The sequence below is a fragment of the Zalophus californianus genome, chromosome 4, assembly GCF_009762305.2.
Source record: "Zalophus californianus isolate mZalCal1 chromosome 4, mZalCal1.pri.v2, whole genome shotgun sequence".
In the NCBI taxonomy this organism is placed as follows: domain Eukaryota; kingdom Metazoa; phylum Chordata; class Mammalia; order Carnivora; family Otariidae; genus Zalophus; species Zalophus californianus.
The window spans coordinates 91,278,454-91,296,637 of NC_045598.1; the positions used below are offsets into that span (position 1 = coordinate 91,278,454).

The window sequence follows — 18,184 nt, forward strand, 5'->3', positions numbered from 1 at the left end:
ATACACTCTAGCTGCATCCACGTAGTTGCAAATGGCAAAACTTCATTTTTTTTGATGGCTAAGTAATATTACATTGTATATATACCACATCTTCACCCATTCATCAGTCAATGGACATTTGGGCTCTTTCCATAGTTTAGCTATTGTTGATAACGCTGCTATAAACATGGGGTACATGTGCCCCTTCGAATCAGTATTTTTTTATCTTTTGGATAAATACCTAGTAGTGCAATTGCTGGGTCATGGGGTAGCTCTATTTTTAACTTTCTGATGAACCCCCATAATGTTTTCTGGAGTGGTTGTACCAGTTTGCATTCCCACCAACAGTGTAAGAGGCTTCCCCTTTCTCCACATCCTCACCAACATCTGTTGTTTCTTGTTTTGTTAATTTTAGCCATTCTGACTGGTGTGAGGTGGTATCTCATTGTGATTTTGATTTGTATTTCCCTGATGATGAACGATGTTGAGAATTTTTTCATGTGTCTGTTCACCATAAAATAATCTTTTCAAAGGAGTATCTCCTCAAAGTATTTATTCTGATATATTCTATTGCAAAACTTATTTGTAGTTTTTAATGGACAAACATGCCTACTTCTTTCATTTCCACCTTTTTTATTAGTAATACTAGCCAATGCTGCTGACTTATCTCTAAGTAGTTGAAGTAACATTTAAAACACTATCAATTCAAAATATGACCTCAGGGGCGCCTAGGTGGCTCAGTCGTTAGGCGTCTGCCTTCGGCTCAGGTCATGATCCCAGGGTCCTGGGCTCGAGTCCCGCATCAGGCTCCCTGCTCGGCAGAAGGCCTGCTTCTCTCTCCCACTCCCCCTGCTTGTGTTCCCTCTCTCGCTGTCTCTCTCTCTGTCAAATAAATAAATTAAATCTTAAAATATATATATATATATATATAAATATATAAATATATAAATATGTAATATATATATATTATATAAATTAAATCTTAAAATATATATATATATATATATATGACCTGAGAGGTGATTTGAGATCACCTTTAAAACGTCATCGAATTCATTTTTTTCATACATGTCTAGCAAAGTGCTTGGTACATAAAGAAACACTCCTAAATATTGAATAAATGGATCTAAAAAATAAGAGTGCTGATAGTATTCATTAGCTACTATCTCTGAGTGGAAATGCTGTACTCAGAAATCAAGCCAAGAATGAGCCAGACAGAAAATAGGTGCTCAGTAAATATTTGTTGAGTTTAATTCTTATAATTTTAGAACTAGAGAGGATCTTAAAGATGATTCACCTTCTGGTAATTACTCTCTCTTCTATGCTTTTTGCCTATGTTTATTAAAGCACATGAATTAGCAAGTATTTATTTATCTTTTCTCCATGTTAACCCCTTGGATGCAAAGACATTGAGATGACTCACATGTAGCCAGATGCTTGGCAAATTGTAGGTACTCAAATGTTTGCTGAGTGAGAGTGAGACTAGGACTCTGCTGTCCAATATGGTAGCCATTAACAACATGTGACTATTTAAATTAATTAGAATGAAATATAATTTAAAATTCAATTCTTTAATCATACAAACCACATCTGAAGTGTTCAATAGCCACATGTGGCTAGTGACTACACTATTGAACAGAGCAGAGACTATTTTCATCAGTGCAGAAAGTTCTATTGGACAGTGCTGGTCTAGACTATTTCCTTCATTTTGCCGAAGAATATGAGCTCAGGGGAGGTGTCACCTGCTCAGAACCAAATCAGCAAAAGCAGAACTGGGATTAAAACCTGGAACTCCTAAATCAACATTCATTGTTGTTAAATCGTAACTGATTCATTTCAGAGCTCAAATTGTATGTAGCTCTAACTTAGAGCTGGTGATATTATGGAAAGCATGGTCTTTGTCTTATGATTGCCATAGAAGGTATTTTATTTTTCTATTGCAATTGATCAGTTTACATGTTTTATAAACAGGAAAAATATGACAGATAAAAAAATGTGCCTAGAAGCTCTGTACCTCCACTGTAAAAGTAGAAAATAATGCTAATTTTAAAAGTGTTTTCCAGGGGCACCTGGATGACTCAGCCCTTAAGCGTCTGCCTTTGGCTCAGGTCATGATCCTGGAGTCCCAGGCTCAAGTCCCACATCAGGCTCCCTGCTCAGTGGAGATCTGCTTCTCCCTCTGACCCTCACCCTGCTTGTGCTGTCTCTCTCTCTCAAACAAATAAACAAAAACTTTTAAATAAAAAATGTTTTCCAGGTGCCTAGCTAAACAAAATATTATAGTATCCTGGACTTCTGCCAATTTAATTAGAAAATGCATGAAATAGGTTCCGATTTAATGGTTGCTTTTTTAGTTTGGTTTCTTTAAAGCATTCTTCTTTGGTTTACTAAATTGAAAAAAATATTTGAATCAAAATCAACAAATTAATAAGGTTTGTTCAGATTTGGGATTCAAGATTGATTTGGTGTGAATTCTTAAAAGATTTTCTCAGCTTTTTTTTTTTTTTGGAGAGCATCAGTAATTTCTAAAACTCTCTTAGAGAAAGAGCCTTATTTTCTACTACTTCCATAATGTATTTAGTTATGAAATTATTATTTACTGTTCTCTGGAAAGAGAAATCTAGTTCTGCCTGATAAGAATAATTATAAAGAGATGAAGAAGTAATCATTCCTATAGCTACCTTAATATTGGATTATGAATGAGGCAAGGGAAGAAAGGACCAAATCAGGGTTTAAGGATCCCCCAAATGCTATCAGTCTAGGGCATTTAGGCTATAACACTTGCTCAACGAAAGAATCTGTCTTAATCCACTGTAGTTATGTCCCGACTGGAAAGTTGTTGACTAAATGTTGTGGTTTCAGATAGAAAAGTGTACAATTTAGTGTGTGTTTTTAAGAGCCACAAAGGCAATTTGCCATCTTTCCACAGAAATTTGAAAAAAGGTAAAAAGAAAGTGATGAAAGAAATCAAGTTTTAGAGTTAATGAAGGCACCTCAGAAAGTAATCTAGTTCTTTCTTTGAAAGCCTTCATTCTTCCATCAGGCAAACTAGTATTTAAGACAACTAAATGTCAGTACTTAGGTATCAGTGATGTCCTTATTTAACCACAGGACCAAAGAAAGAGGGCATGTTTTTACTACCATATTTCCTTTGATGTGAAGTTAAACAGCTTTTGCTTGGCTAGGATTGTTATTATTCAAACTCCTATGTTATTCTCCTATAATCATTCCTTAATAACTCTAGTTTTGTTTTGGGCAATGGAAAATTAAGGCAAGTATTTGACTTAACAGTTTTAGAATATATGCTTTTTCCGAACAACACAGTATAGCAATATTTCCCCCAAATGAACAATGTATAGGGAAAAAAATGTTATGGATTCCCAAAGTTAATTTAAATTATTATAATTATAAGGTTTCTTAAATCTATATTAAACATAAAATTAGAGATCCTATAACTATAAAACAACATGAATTTACAAATTAAATATAACATAATGTCCTAAACAAATGTTTCAAGTTAATGACAATAATTGAATGTTCATTTATTCAGCAAACGTTTATTTGAGGATCTACTCTGTTCTAGCCACAGAGTTATGTAAGTATAGCTGGTACAATAAACACATCCCAAATTTCAGTGGCTTTAAAAATTAAATGCTTAAGCAAAATAAGCCACTCACAGAATGATAGGTATTGTATGATTCCATTCATATGAGATACCAAGAGTAGTCACATTCATAGAGATAGAAAATAGAATGGTGGTGTCCAGGGTCTGGGGGGAGTGGGAAATCAGGAGTTATAGTTTAATGCATAAAGAGTTTCAGTGGATGATAAAAAAAGTCCTACAGATGGATGATGGTGATGGTTGCACAACAATGTGAATAAACTTCGTACCACTGAATTGCACACTTAAAAATGATTAAATGGTGCAAATGGTGGGTAGTAATCCTTTCTGATGGCTGAGTAATATTCCGTTGTATATATGAACCACATTTTCTTTATCCATTCATCTGTTGAAGGACATCTCGGCTCTTTCCACAGTTTGGCTATTGTGGACACTGTTGCTATGAACACTGGGGTGCACGTACCCCTTCTTTTCACTACATCTTTATCTTTGGTGTAAACACCTAGTAGTGTAATTGCTGGGTTGCGCAGAGGACCACAGGGGAAGGGAGGGAAAACTGAATGGGAAGAAATCAGAGAGGGAGACAAACCATGAGAGACTCTGGACTCAGGGAAACAAACTGAGGGTTACAGAAGGGAGGGGGTAAGGGGATGGGGTAACCAGGTGATGGGTATTAAGGAGGGCACGTGTGGTGATTAGCACTGGGTGTTATACACAACTAATGAATTGTTGAACAATACATCAAAAACTAATGATGTACTATATGTTGGCTAATTGAACATAATAATAAAAAATTAAAAATAAATAAAAATATGGTTAAATGTTTGTTTTTTTCTAAAGATTTTTTATTTTTTATTTGACAGAGAGAGTACAAGCAGGGGGAAGTGGCAGGCAGAGGCAGAGGGAGAAGCAGGCTTCCCTGAGCAGGGAGCCCGATGCAGGGCTCGATCCCAGGACCCCAGGATCATGACCCAAGCCGAAGGCAGACGCTTAACCATTTGAGCCACCCAGGCGCCCTGGTTAAGTGGTAAGTTTTATATGTATTTTACCATAATCTTTAAAAGTAATTTTTAAAAATCATACCCACAAAATTAATGCTAATTTCTCAGTCATCTCACAGACCAATATTCTGGTCAGGAGGTTGGGAGAATGGTTGAGGGGCTCTGCTATAAGCAGCTGATAGAAAGACCCAGGCTGATGGAGGCTTTCTCATCTTCAGCACCCAGCTTCTAAGGCCAAATTGACATCAACATCCAGACATTAGATGAGGAAAGAATGACAGAAGCATGTGCAGGAGGTTTTACGGACCAGGCCTAGAAGTTGCACACATTCAATCGGCTGGAACTCAGTCATGCAAAAGAGACTGGAAAATATAATCTGTGTACTCAGGAAGAAGAGAAAACATGTTTGGTGATGACCTAGCACTCTATGCCATAGTCCATCCATTTGGTCATCAAGTATCTATTTTACCTGGGGTGCCTGGCTGACTCAGTCAAAAAGAGCATGAGACCTTTTTTTTTTTTTTTAATTTAAGAGAGAGAGGTGGGAGGAGCAGAGGGTGAAGGACAAGCAGACTCCAAGGTGAGCGTGATGAGGGGTTCAATCCCAGGACCCTGAGATCAGCACCTGAGCTGAAATAAAGAGTTGGACATGTAACTGACTGAGCCACCCAGACACCCCAGAAGTGCATGAGACTCTAGATCTCAGGGTAATGAATTCAAGCCCCACATTGGATGTAGAGATTACCAAAAACAACTAAATAAACTTATATATATATATATATATGTTCACCCTTCTTCTGAAATGGTGTGCTCTCTCCCTCTCCAAGGGAAATAACCTAAGATCTCACTCAGTCACTTCATCAGGTTGAAAATACAGGATCTCCAGTAACTACACAAGCTTCTCCATCAGATCTGGATACAACTCCGTATTATCTTGTGATCTGGTGATTCTCAACCAAGGGTGACTTTGTCCCCTGGGGAATATTAGGCAAGGTCTGGAGGTGTTTTTTTATTGTCACAACTGGGAAGGAGGGGGCACCTAGGAGTTTGAGGCCAGGGATGCTGCCAAACATTGTACAAAGCACAGGACAGCCCCCACAACAAAGAATTGTCTGGTTCAGTGTGTCAGTAGTCCCAAGGGTGAGAAACTCACTGTGACTTATAATCTAATAAGATACCTTCCCCAATCATGCCCAGTAAATAATTATGGAGCAAATGTATTGCAGCAAATACTTGCAGGTGGTAAGGAGGAAAAAGGGAAACACTGGCCCACTGCAAAGATGCCATGCTGCCTGGAGACATCGTGATGCTCCTGAACTGGCAGTGGGGGAGGGTCCCAAGCTAAACCTTGCTTCTACATTATTCAATATTGTTCTCTGTGGTCACCGGCTCTACCCTCTGAAAGCTTTTCCTCTAAGCCCTCATGTGAAGTAGGTGTGGGGAAACATGAATTCCTTGTAAAGAGTACAGCTTTTAATACAGGCAAATGGTTTCTTTAGCCATACAGTCCCTCAAAAACTGAAAGACTTCTGATCTGTTTGCATCCAGTCAGTTCCCTAGGCCAGTAACACTAAAGTTCTTTCCTAGAGATAATTCTCAACCCTAATTTATTTCTTTGCTTTTTCACCCCAACAATTCTCCCCCTCTCAAAGGGCTAGCAGACTTAAACGTGAAGGCCACACCCTAAATCTAATCTTTGTGGCATGGCTGAATTTTAATGGGGACTTGTTGCTCAAAAGCTCTTTCAATCTTATTTCTTATTCTTTGAAGTATAGAGCAGTCAGTTTTTCCAATCCCTTGGGGCTCCACGTTTTTGTACTCTCTCTATTCCTTTTCATTTTTGTTTGCATACCTGCTTATTATTGCATGAGCTCATCTCATCTTTCTAATATCTTGCTAAATGTAGCCAGTAAACTTAACCTACTAACATTTCCTTTTCCAACCCCTTCTAGAGCTATGGGCTTTGTAGTCACCTTATTTGCCTTCTGAAATACTGCACGGAACTTTTTTACCAAATGTCTTGCCATGGGTTTCCATTTTCCAGCTCCTAATAATAGTTTCCTTGTTGTCTACTGCCTGCCTAATTTTAGATTTGCATGATAGCACCCTATTCTGTAACAATTTCTGTATTAAGGTAATGCTAGCTATTGGGGCAAACATACCTCAAAAAGACCCAGTAAAATTTGTTTCTTGCTCACCTAACAGTCCAGTATAAGTGTTCCTGGTCAGGGGTGGAGGAGCGAGGGAATAACCCTTTGCCATACGGTCACCTATGGACCCAGGCTTCTAGGAGGCTCTGTCATCTTCAACAAGTAACTTCAAAAGCTTCCCTTGACACCAAATTCCAACCAGCAGAGACCAGAAGAGAGGGAAGATCATGGGTGGGAAGTTTCTGTGAGCCAGGCCTGGAATTAGTGCCATTATTTCTGTTTACATTCCACTGGCCAATAGATTTTAAGTAAAAGTAGACTTTGCATCTTTCAGGAAGTGTTCTTGAAGGGAGGGAGTATACCTTTCTTCCTTCCAGCTTCTTCCTGGCTGGAAGTGAGAAATGGTGCTGGAGCTTAAGCAGCCATCTTAGACCACAGGGTGAAAGGCACATGTTAAGGATGATGGAAAAACAGAGCTGAGGTCCCCGATAATCATGGAGCTCTCCTACCAGCTTTGCACTGCTTACCTCCTGACTTTAATTAAGAGAGAAATAAGCTTCTGTCATATTTAAGCCACTGTTGTTTGAGTTTTCTTTTATTTGTAGCTTAACCTAACTTTAACTTATATAATTATTCTCTAATTGTTTGGTATGGTTACTTTTTATTTTGCCCACTCCTTTTAGTTGAAGACCTTTAATACTTTCTTCTCGTAGTAGAGGAGACTGTAAGAACTACCAAATCTCTGACACAAGTAGTCTTAGCTCATGTCTAGCACCTTCAGATCATTTCAAGAAACATTTATTGAACACCCACTAATACCAGGTACTGGTTGAGCCCATCTTCTATGAACTGCATCTTCCAGGTTCCTTTGCCATCTGGCTTTGGATCATGGGAGGTACCAGCAGGAGGCAAGAAGTGAGAGAGGTCAGGATACTTATCCTCCCTCCTTTCAGCTCCCCAGCAGACTGTGGGTCCCTTACCCTGCCCTCAGTAGAGTCCTTTCATTGAACTTTCCTCATTTAAACACTTTGAGTTTGATGTCTGTTTCTTGTCTGGGCTTTTAATTCATTCAAACCATGGATCAACAAGAGAGTATTAGACCCCCTTCCTCCAGCTGGAGATCTTAAAAAAAATGCAAATCAGGCCCCTTCACAATTCCTCTGTGTTAAAACGTCAATGGCTGCCTATTGTATCCCTGTCACCACACCCCACTGTAAGTTGCAGCCAGACTGAACAACTTTCAGTTCCTCCTGCAGCATGGTCTCTCTTCCTCTGAGCTTTTGCACATGCAGTACCTTCTTCCTGGAAACTGCTCCCTACCCCCCACTCTCATCATTCAGACATCAGTGCAAATGTCACTTACCCCAGGAACTCTTCCATAAACCTACTTATCCTAGTTAGAGGTTAGTATGTGCTCCCAAGGGAGCCTCTAATCACCATCACATACAGATAGAACTCAATGTTACATTGTACTGCCACTGCCTGAATATTTATTTGTGTCCTCTGGTAGACTGTAAGATATAGAACAGGGACTGCAGCTCAGATCTCTAGGACCTATTAAGGTGCTTGGTACATAATAGGCTCTCACTAAATCTTAGAGAGTACCTGAAAAAGCTTGAGCCCTCCTCCTCTAGCTACTGTCCTCTCTTCTCATTCACTGGCAAAAATCATAAAAAATAGCTTTTAGTCACCCACTCCTCATTACTACCTTCCATTTACTTCCCAGATCTTTTTAATCTTACTTTGCCACCACTTTTTATGGGGACTTCTCTTGCCAATAGTACCAATGACCTCCTAGCTCTTCAATGTAATAGATTCTTTTCAGTCCAAATCCCCTAGAAATGCTCTGCAGCACTTTCTGGAAACTCCCTCTGTTGACTGGGGATCATGGATCTGTCTCTCTCTCTCTCATTGATTTGTTTGCATATCTATGCGATCCTCCATTCATTTATAAGCCCCTGTGTGTCTTGTTCATTTCTATCTCTAGCCCCAAGCATAGTGGCATAGTGCCTGGCACACAGTAGGTCTTAATAACTATGAATGTTAAATGATTAAAACTCTTGGTTTCCAGCTCATCTCCTTTTCTTTTTCTTTCTTTCTTTTCTTTCTTTCTTTCTTTTCTTTTTTTTCCATCTCTCTTTCTTGATCTCTTTCTCTGACTGTTCTCAGGCACCTTCACAAACTCCTCTTCTTCCATCTACCCATTAAATATTCTTCAGAGTAACTCATTTTTCTCCACCTTTGAGGTTTCAGCCATCAGAGAATACCCTAATTCTCTCATGTTTTTAATCTTAACCTTTCACCTGAGCTAAGGCTGCCCACTCTCCTGGGATATCTCACAGGCAGTTCAAATAACTCTTTCATTCCCAACCTGCCCTCCTGCTTGCAAAACTCAGCCAGTAGAATTAACAGGCATCTATATGTCCAAGTTATAAACCCCAAACCCCCCTTAAATCTTCCCACTGCCTTTCCTCTCCTGTCCTGGTGGGCAACCAGCTTTATCCACCACCAAACCCCCAAGCCCAACTCCTAAACTCTGCCTCTGGGTCTTCTATTTCTTCCACCTGGAACACCTCAGGCAAATCCTACACATTCTTTGAAATTCAGAACACAGGTTAACTTCACCTAATTGCTTCCTCTTCTAAATTCTAGACAAATTGCTTCTTTATTCTGAACAAACAACTTGATGCTAGATTTAGTTTTTAATGACTGATTTACATATGTCTCTCACTAGATGGTAAAATTCTTGAGGGCAGGTTTTTGTCTTTGTTTTTTTGATCACTGGGTCTAGCCAGTGCTTGACATTCTAAGGTGATTAAAAACTATTTTATAGGAATGAATGCATGAATAAACGAGTGAACTGGGAATGAGAATCTCTGCAATTACGCTTTTTCAGAAATTAGTGGGAGGGAATCTTGAGTTAAAAGGACAATAACTCAGTTTGAAAAAACTAACTTTATGCAACCAAGTAGGCAACATATATTGTAACAACATATACATGCCTATGGGAGGAAAGTAATTGCTATGCATCTTAGGGAGACTTTATTTTCCGGCTTTTCAGTTCTCCGTTACTGACAGCCGTATTTGAAAAGGGAAGGTATTATTTTAACCCCTCCTGTACTCTTATCCTGGGGGACAGGAATTAAAATATAAATAAGAGAAAACGCCTAGAGCAGTGCAGTGCCTGGGCACCTGGCAGGCCCTCAATACATTTTAATCCCTTTCCTTTTTCCTACCTCGTCCTCATTTTATATTAGAAGCCTTGTGAACTTAAGAGTATCTAAAGGAAATCTTAGTTTTAGGATTTCGATTTGACCAAAATAACGTCGTGGAGATTCCGATTAACCCTATTAACCCATGACTCTCAAACCCAAGAGAAAAAACAAAAATCACTGGAGGGGGAGGGGGAAAAGGAGGCGGGGCAAAAACTGAAACAAGGCTGAGAGGAAGCCATAGAAGGAAGCTCCTTTTTGGTTGGGTTTGTCTTTTTTTAACTCCAGAGAGGCGTGACGCTCTAACTGCCGTCGTGGGTCAGTTCCCGGCGAAGCGCCCGCCCGCCCCGAATTTCCTCGCCCGCCCTCCCGCTTCCGCCCCGCGGTGCGCTGCTAGCCGCCGCCGCTGGGGGCGCCTCGGGCCCCGTGGCGCTGAGGCAGCGGCAGTAGCGGCGGCAGCTGCCGTCCTCCAGGCGTCGCCTCTCGCGGCTCTCAGACGGGCGGCGGCGGCGGCGAACTGCACACCGAAAGGGCGCCCACAGCCCAGGCGAGCTGCAGCACGACCGCTCCTCGCGGGCGGGCGGGGTCCGCGCCGCCGCGCTCCGGCCCGGGCTGCCGCGAGAGGCGGCGGCGGCGGCGGCCCCTGCCCGGGCTCCGGCCGGCCCGCGGCGCCCCCCGGCCGCGCCCCCGCGCGCAGCTCGCGGCCCCGGCCATGGGGCTGCGCGGGCCCGGGGCTCCGGCGAGCTGAGGTGGCGGCGCCGGCCCGCGCGCCCCTTGGGGCCGCCCCCGCATCCCGCTCGCCGGCGTCTGGCTCTCATGATGATGAAGAAGAAGAAGTTTAAGTTTAAGGTGGACTTCGAGCTGGAGGAGCTCTCCTCGGTGCCCTTCGTCAATGGGGTCCTCTTCTGCAAGATGCGACTGCTGGACGGCGGCAGCTTTACCGCAGAGTCCCCCAGGTAACGCGCCCTCCGCGCCCCACGAGCCGCTGCGCCCTCGCCTGCCCCGCAGGGGTTTCTTTGATGGGCAGCTTGTCATTCCTCGGCCCATTTGCTCCAGGGGGAAGGCCAGCCTCGCGAGCTTCTCTTTCTCTAGGGACCAGTCTGAAATCAGTCAGGAGTTTATTGATCTGCACAAAGTGCTTCGCAAATGGGTCCATCTCAGCTGGGCTTGGCTCCTGCTCTCCTGATTCCAGATGGTTCCCGGGATCTGAGCTTCCCTCCTAAATTCTCTAGGAATTCGGAGCAATGGCAGGAAGGGAGAGAATACTTCTGGTTTATCTTAAGACATTTCCATATTTGCGAAATGCAAAGTGGAACTTGAATTGTTGTTAAAACAAAAACAAAAATAACTCAAACTGCTTGCGTTCCAAGAGCCCTGGCTCTGAAGAGAAACCTGTGTTTAGCATAACTCCTTTTCTCTTGTTGCTTACTCGGGGACTCCGAAGCCCAGGATGCGGCCAGGGTAGGCCCGATCAGGCTTGACTTGAGTCCGGTGGTCCCTGGCAGATAGAAAACAGTCTGTGCCTCATCTGAGAGCTGCGTCTGCAGTTACGCGCTAACACTCACTGAATTACCAGTCTTGAGGTGGCCACTAGTGGCTCTCAGTGTGAAGGACTTAGAACCAGGAGAGCCCAGACCCGCCCTCAATTTGAAATGAGCCCCTGGGCACTCTGTCATTGGCAGGTTCCAGAATGAAGCCAAGGGTGATAGTGTTCCTTGAGTCATGTAAGGTCTATTTGGTAGGTTGACAGATTTGCTGTAGGGTAGGTGTTCCTTAAGAAAATAGGAAATTTACCGAAATTTTTAAAATGAATTTTCAAGTTCCTGAAATCAAGGTAAGAGGTTAACAGTTAATACTAATTTTGCCTAAATTTACTGCTCATAGACTTTATTTTTACCCTAAAAATATTCTGCTTTCTTTTTACGTGTCATCCCTATTAGTGTAAAGGAAATAAGGTCAATGGGTTGTGGAATTGGGGTCAGAAAATTGCGGTGGCAACGCTGAAGCCTCTAGAAGCCAGAAAATGTAAATGGCTAGTTGGCCAAAGCAAAGGCTGTATAAAGCATTATCGACTCTCAGAATTAAAGAAGTTAACCAAGGATACTTTTTAAGATTAAACTGTGCTGCCAGATCTTTTATGGCTATTCAGCTAATTAATTGCACTACAATCATTTTTAACACACGGGTGAGAGAACACTATAACTTAAAATGGTGCAGCAAATATTGTACCAGCTCTTCAAGTGTGGAAAAGCCAAAACCAATTCTTGAATGTCCTGTAGTTGCAAATGACTGTCTTAACCGTGTGTCTTACCCTCTTTGCTGCAGGGTTCCACCCCGCCACTTCTGGCAGTTAGACCAGCTCTTCTGGGCCGCTGGTGACACCTGGTGGTCAGGGTACCTCTCTCTTACCTCATTCTCCCTCAGATTATTGATTTGGCTTGCTACTCACAAATCAGTTATGCCAGTATTGCAGGCTGTCATTTATTCAGCAAATACGTGTAGGTTGGGTCCTTTGAGTATATTATCTTATTTCATTCTCACAGCAAACCTGTGAGGTAGGGATTCCCATTTTGTGGATGAATAAACTGAGACTCAGAAAGCTTAACTTTCCCAAGACCTGCAGATCTGGTAAGTAAAACGTCACGATCTTGATACAGGTCTGTCTGATTTCAAACAGACTGATGTCAGATGAAGGAGAAAATTATGTGCTGTGCTGTGCTGAATGGGGAGCTTCCTAATGATTTTAACAAGCAAGGGGTATAATTTGATTTCTAATTTGCAAGAATTGGAAAGGAAAAAGCGGAATATCCTGGGTTCAACTTACCCCTTTCTCTTCCAACAACAAGGTGGCCTTACCCCTACTGTTTGGAGGGAAATGATTTATAATAAGGAGGCTGTGCCTTGTTAGGTAGAGGTAGTTGGTGTAGAGCTAAGAGCAAGGATTTAGAATGAGGCAGATCTGCATCTAAATCCCAACTGCACCATGATAAACCTGGGTGGGTTATTCAGCCTCTCAAAGTTTCCATCTATAAAATAGAAACCATCACTGGCATATAGGGTTGTTATGAGGATTTAGTAAGATGATGTACCAAAAACAGCTATCACAGTGCTCTAGCACCCAATCAACATTTTTTCTTTTAAGATTTCTTTATTTGTCAGAGAGCACGCGCACAAGCAGGGAGAGCAGCAGACTCCTCGGGAGCCTGATGCAGGACTCAATCCCAGAACCCTGGGATCATGACCTGAGCCAAAAGCTTAACCAACTGAGCCAGCCAGGTGCCCACACCCAGCCAACATTTAAAGAGAAGACAAGGAGCTTGTCCAAGAGGGTTTGCTTCCTGTAAGATGTTGATACTTAATTCCTTTATCCTGACAATTACAAAAGTGTTGGTTTGAAAAAAGATACCTCATTTTACAAGAAAAAAAAAAGAAAACTTGAAACACCTAAAGGATATGAATTATTTTTAAATTGCATAACTTTTAATTCTTAGATGACAGTCTAGGCATTGCATCTCTGATTAAATGCTAGATTTTCTGGGTGCCTGGTGGCTTAATCGTTAAGTGTCTGCCTTCGTCTCAGGTCGTGATCCCAGGGTCCTGGGATCGAGCCCCACATTGGGCTCCCTCTCCCACTCCCCCTGCTTGTGTTCCCTCTCTTGCTGTCTCTCTCTGTCAAATAAATAAATAAAATCTTTTAAAAAATAAAAACAAAAATAAATAAATGCTAGATTTTAATTTAAAAAAAAATAAGGGGCACCCAGGTGGCTCAGTCAGTTGTGTCCCACTCTTGATTTCAGCTCATGTCATGATCTTGGTCCTGAGATCAAGCCCCGATCTGGCTCCACGCTCAGTGTGGAGTCTCCTTGTCCGCCCACTCTGCTCCTCCCCCTCTAAAATAAATAAAATTAAATCTTAAATCTTTAAATAAAAAACTGTTGCCAACCAAAAAACAAAACCAAAATGCTTTATATGCCTCTTATAAATCAAATATGGTTAACACTGTAACATTTTCCCCATAAAAATATGAAATTAACTACATAGAAAAGGGTTAACATAGCAGGCTCAAGACTACTTTTCTTAGAAAGGCCTGCTTGCAATGTTTTTGCTGGCATCTGAGAACTTGAATGGTCACCAGTTCCCTACACTGATGTAAAACTTTAGAGTGTCTCACCGTGCCTAGACTACAAACAATGTGATTTATGCTGAATACTTTCTAGGAGTCTGGAATTTTGGTGCCAGGGGGAGAGTGCCTATATGACCAGCCCCCAAATGAGCTTCCTTGGTAGACAACATATGTTGCTGTAATTTGATGCTGGGTGACTCTACTGGGAGAGGACTCAGAAGCTTCCACTTGGTTTCCCATGACTTTGGTCCATGGACCTTTCAGCTTTACTGATTCTGCTTTGTATCCTTTCACTATAATAAATCTTAGGCGTGGGTCTCCTGGCTGGCTCAGTTGGTAGAGCATGCAACTCTTGATCTTGGGGTTGTGAGTTTGAGCCCCATGTTAGGTGTAGAGATTACTCAAAAAAAAAAATCTTAGACATGAATACAACTATATGCTGAGTCTTGTGAGTCTTCCTAATGGATCCCTCAACCTGTGGATGGTCTTGGGGATCCCTGATGCGTGAATGTACGTAAAGTAATAATTCATTTTTTAGAGAAAAGCCTTAGAGGGACATTGCAATTTATAAATATGTTTGGCTTTATACAGAAACTAAAGAGGCAGATCATTCATTGCTCACCAAATATTAACTGAGCATTTACCAGGTTTCAAGCTATGTGGCAGGGGCTCCAAGAAGCACAACAAATATAAAGGCCCATAAGGGAATTGGCTCTACTTAGTGAAATTAGATCATAGAGGTATAATTACTTGACAGTAGGAGACCGTATGATTTAGTGCCTCATCAATGGGTCAGACAATATGTGAGTGTTGTTGAAATTCTGCAGGTAAAGAATTTATTTGCAGCTGTAATGGTTACTGAAAACCACAGTAGCTTTCCAGTGGAGTGTGCTGGGATAATTAATTTGCATTAACAAGGAAGTGAGGATGAGAGGACAGCTTGAACAGTTCACCAGTAGGAGCTGTAGCTCAGCCTGACTGCAGAGAGAGTTCACACTGAACAGAAGCAGAAGATAAAGACTTTGAATACCATTATAGTTTGCTTTCCACTGCTCATAGGATAAAAGTCAATTTGAGATTCTTGCACTAAGTTCTGTTGTGATTAAAGTGGTATTTAAACTGGCTAGCTGGCTGATGTTTGTCATAGATGAGAAATGGGGAGACAAATTAGGAGTCTGTTAAAATAACCCAGGCAGGAGCTAATAAGTACCTGAACTTGGAGGTTTTTCATAGAAGTGGCTGATAAAATGATTATGCTATGACACATGCCTTGATGACATGACAGAGTAAGGAAGTCAAGAAGAATCTTTGTTTTGTTCTGTTTTGTTGAGGTGTATCACGGTATATGTGGGGTGTATTTGTTGATAGTATATTGTGGGGGAGGATATGAGGAGGTAGGTTATATGTTGGATACACTACATTGAGGTGACAGTGAGTCTGATATGCACTTGGAGACATATTTATTGTGGGTTTCTTAGAGTCTGGTCTATTGTAAGTAAGCCTGCTTACTGAACTTCTCATCTAGAATTTCCTTACCCTTTTTGCCCTTTTAAAGATTAGTAGTGAAAATTAATTTTAGAAGGATCCAGTTTCTGCTGGAAAAGTGTGTTTAGTGAAGAGGTTAGAAAAAATATAAAGACTAGAAGGTGTTTATTTGTAATAAATGTTACTAAAATTGTCAGGTTTTACATACCATAGTTAATAAAACATTCAGAAAATACATTGTATGATTATAGTAATCTAATAAACTGAAATCAAATTATTGCCTAATAAAATATTTTTGAACCTTTCAAAAAGACAGAAAATTACACTAAGTCTTTTAAGTGCATGCTTCCTTTGTAAAAGCCATTTAAATCTCTTTTGAGGTTTGTTAAGACTGTCAGAACAGGTTTTATTTCTGGTCTGCTTTAATAAAGGAATAAGAAGAAAAGTTTCCTGTATTTTTAGGATTTCCAAATTTGCCTTATTTTGTTCATGTTTTTTTGTACTCGTAGCTAAATACTTTCCCAAGTTTCACATTAGCTGTGGCAAAAAACCATGTGAATTCAGGGAGTGTCTGGGAAGCTAATGAGCACATCTGTGTATTGGATCTTTTACTTTGTAAACAAGCTGAAAGGATTTCTTTTTGGCCAGAATATGTCTTCATGTTTTCAAGATTTCAGTTCACTGCACATTGTGTTTCATTTTTTTTGCATGTCCAGTTTCTGAACACCATTTGCTGAAGAGTGTCCTTTTCCCATTGTGTATTCTTGCCTACTTTGTCCTAAATTAATTGAACATATGTGCATGGGTTTATTTCTGGGCTCTCTGTTCTGTTTCACTGATCATAGTGTTTTGATTACCACAGCTTTGTAGTATAGTTTGAAATCAGGTAGTGTGATACTTTTCGCTTTGTTCTTCTTTCTCAATGTTATTGTTTTGGCTATTCGGGGTCTTTTGTGGTTCCAAACACATTTTAGAATTATTTGTTTTAGTTCTGTGACAAAGTTCACTGGAATTTTAATAGGAATTGCATTGAATATATAGATTGCTTTGAGTAGTAGAGATACTTAAATAATATTAATTCTTCCAGTCGATGAGTCCAGAATATGTTTCCATTTATTTATGTCATCTTGAGTTTCTTTCATCAGTGTCTTATCCTTTTCAGTGTATACGTCTCTCACTTCCTTGGTTAAATTTATTCCTAGGTATTTTATTTTTCTTTATACAATTATAAATGGGATTATTGTCCTGATTTCTCTTTATGCTACTTAGTTATTGCTGTAGAGAAATACAACAGATTATGGGGTGCCTAGGTGGCTCAGTCAGTTAAGCATCTGCCTCTGGCTCAGGTCATGATCCCAGGGTCCTGGGATTGAGCCCCACATTGGGCTCCCTGCTCAGCGGGGAGGCTGCTTCTCCCTCTGTTCTGCCTCTGCTGCTTCCCCTGCTTGTGCTCTTTCTTTCGCTCACTCTCTCTCTCTCAAATAAATAAATAAAATCTTTTTTTAAAAAATGCAACGGATTTTTATATATTAATTTTGCATCCTGCAGCTTTACTGAATTCATTTACTAGTTCTAACAGTTTTTTAGTAGAGTCTTTAAGGTTTTCTATTTATAGTATCATGTCATCTATAAATAGTGACAGTTTCCCTTCATTTTATTTCTTTTTTCTTGCCTAATTGCTGTGACTAGGCCTTGCAATGCTATGTTGAATAAAAATGAGGATAGTGGGCATCCTTGTCTTGTTCCTGATCTTAGAGGAAAAGCTTTGAGATTTTGACTGTTGATGGGTGCCTGGGCAGCTCGGTAGATTAAGTGTCTGACTCTTGATTTCAGCCCAGGTCATGATCTCAGGGTTGTGAGATTGAGCACCACATCAGGCTCCACATTAGGCATGGAGCCTGCTTGAGATTCTCTCTCTCCCTTTCCCGCTGCCCCTCCTCCCCTAAAAAAATTAGATTTTCACCGTTGAGTATGATATTAGCTGTGGTTTTGTCATTTATGGCCTTTATCATGTTGAGGTACATTTCCTTTGTACCCAATTTGTTGAGAGTTTTTATCTTAAGTGGATGTTGAATTTTGTCAAATGCTTTTTCTGCATCTATTGAGCTGATTATATGCTTTTTATCTTTCATTTTGTTAATGTGGTATATTATGTTGATTGATTTGCAGATGTTGAACCATTCTTGAATCCCTGAAATAAATCCCATATGATTTTAGTATATGATCCTTTTAATATATTGTTGAATTCAGTTTGCTAATATTTTGTGAGCATTTTTGACCTATGTTCACCAGGAATATTGGCCTGTAATTCTCTCTCTCTCTCTCTTTTTTTTTATGGTGTCATTTTCTCATTTTGATATCAGGGTAATGCTGGCCTCATAAAATTAGTTTAGAAGCTTTCCCTCTTCAGTTTTGTTTTGTTTTTGAAGAGTTTGAGAAGGATAGGTATTAATCTTTGAATTTTTGGTGGAATTTACCAGTGAAGCCATCTGGTCCTGGACTCTTGTTTATTGGGAGGTTTTTGATTATTGATTCAATCTCCTTACTAGTAATCAGTCTATTCAGTTTCTATTTCCTCATGATTCAGGCTTGGAAGACTGTAAATTTCTAGG

General features: G+C 40.6%; 1 protein-coding gene across 1 annotated transcript in view; it reads left to right on the forward strand.

Moving 5' to 3' along the window:
* The first annotated feature begins 10,718 nt into the window (after positions 1-10,718).
* The window catches only part of FAM102B (family with sequence similarity 102 member B), an 88,047-nt gene continuing 80,581 nt past the window's right edge, over positions 10,719-18,184 (forward strand). The window contains exon 1 of the mRNA XM_027591211.1: positions 10,719-10,920. Coding sequence (XP_027447012.1) covers positions 10,781-10,920 — 140 coding nt within the window. The 5' untranslated portion in view covers positions 10,719-10,780. The remainder of the gene's footprint in view (positions 10,921-18,184) is intronic.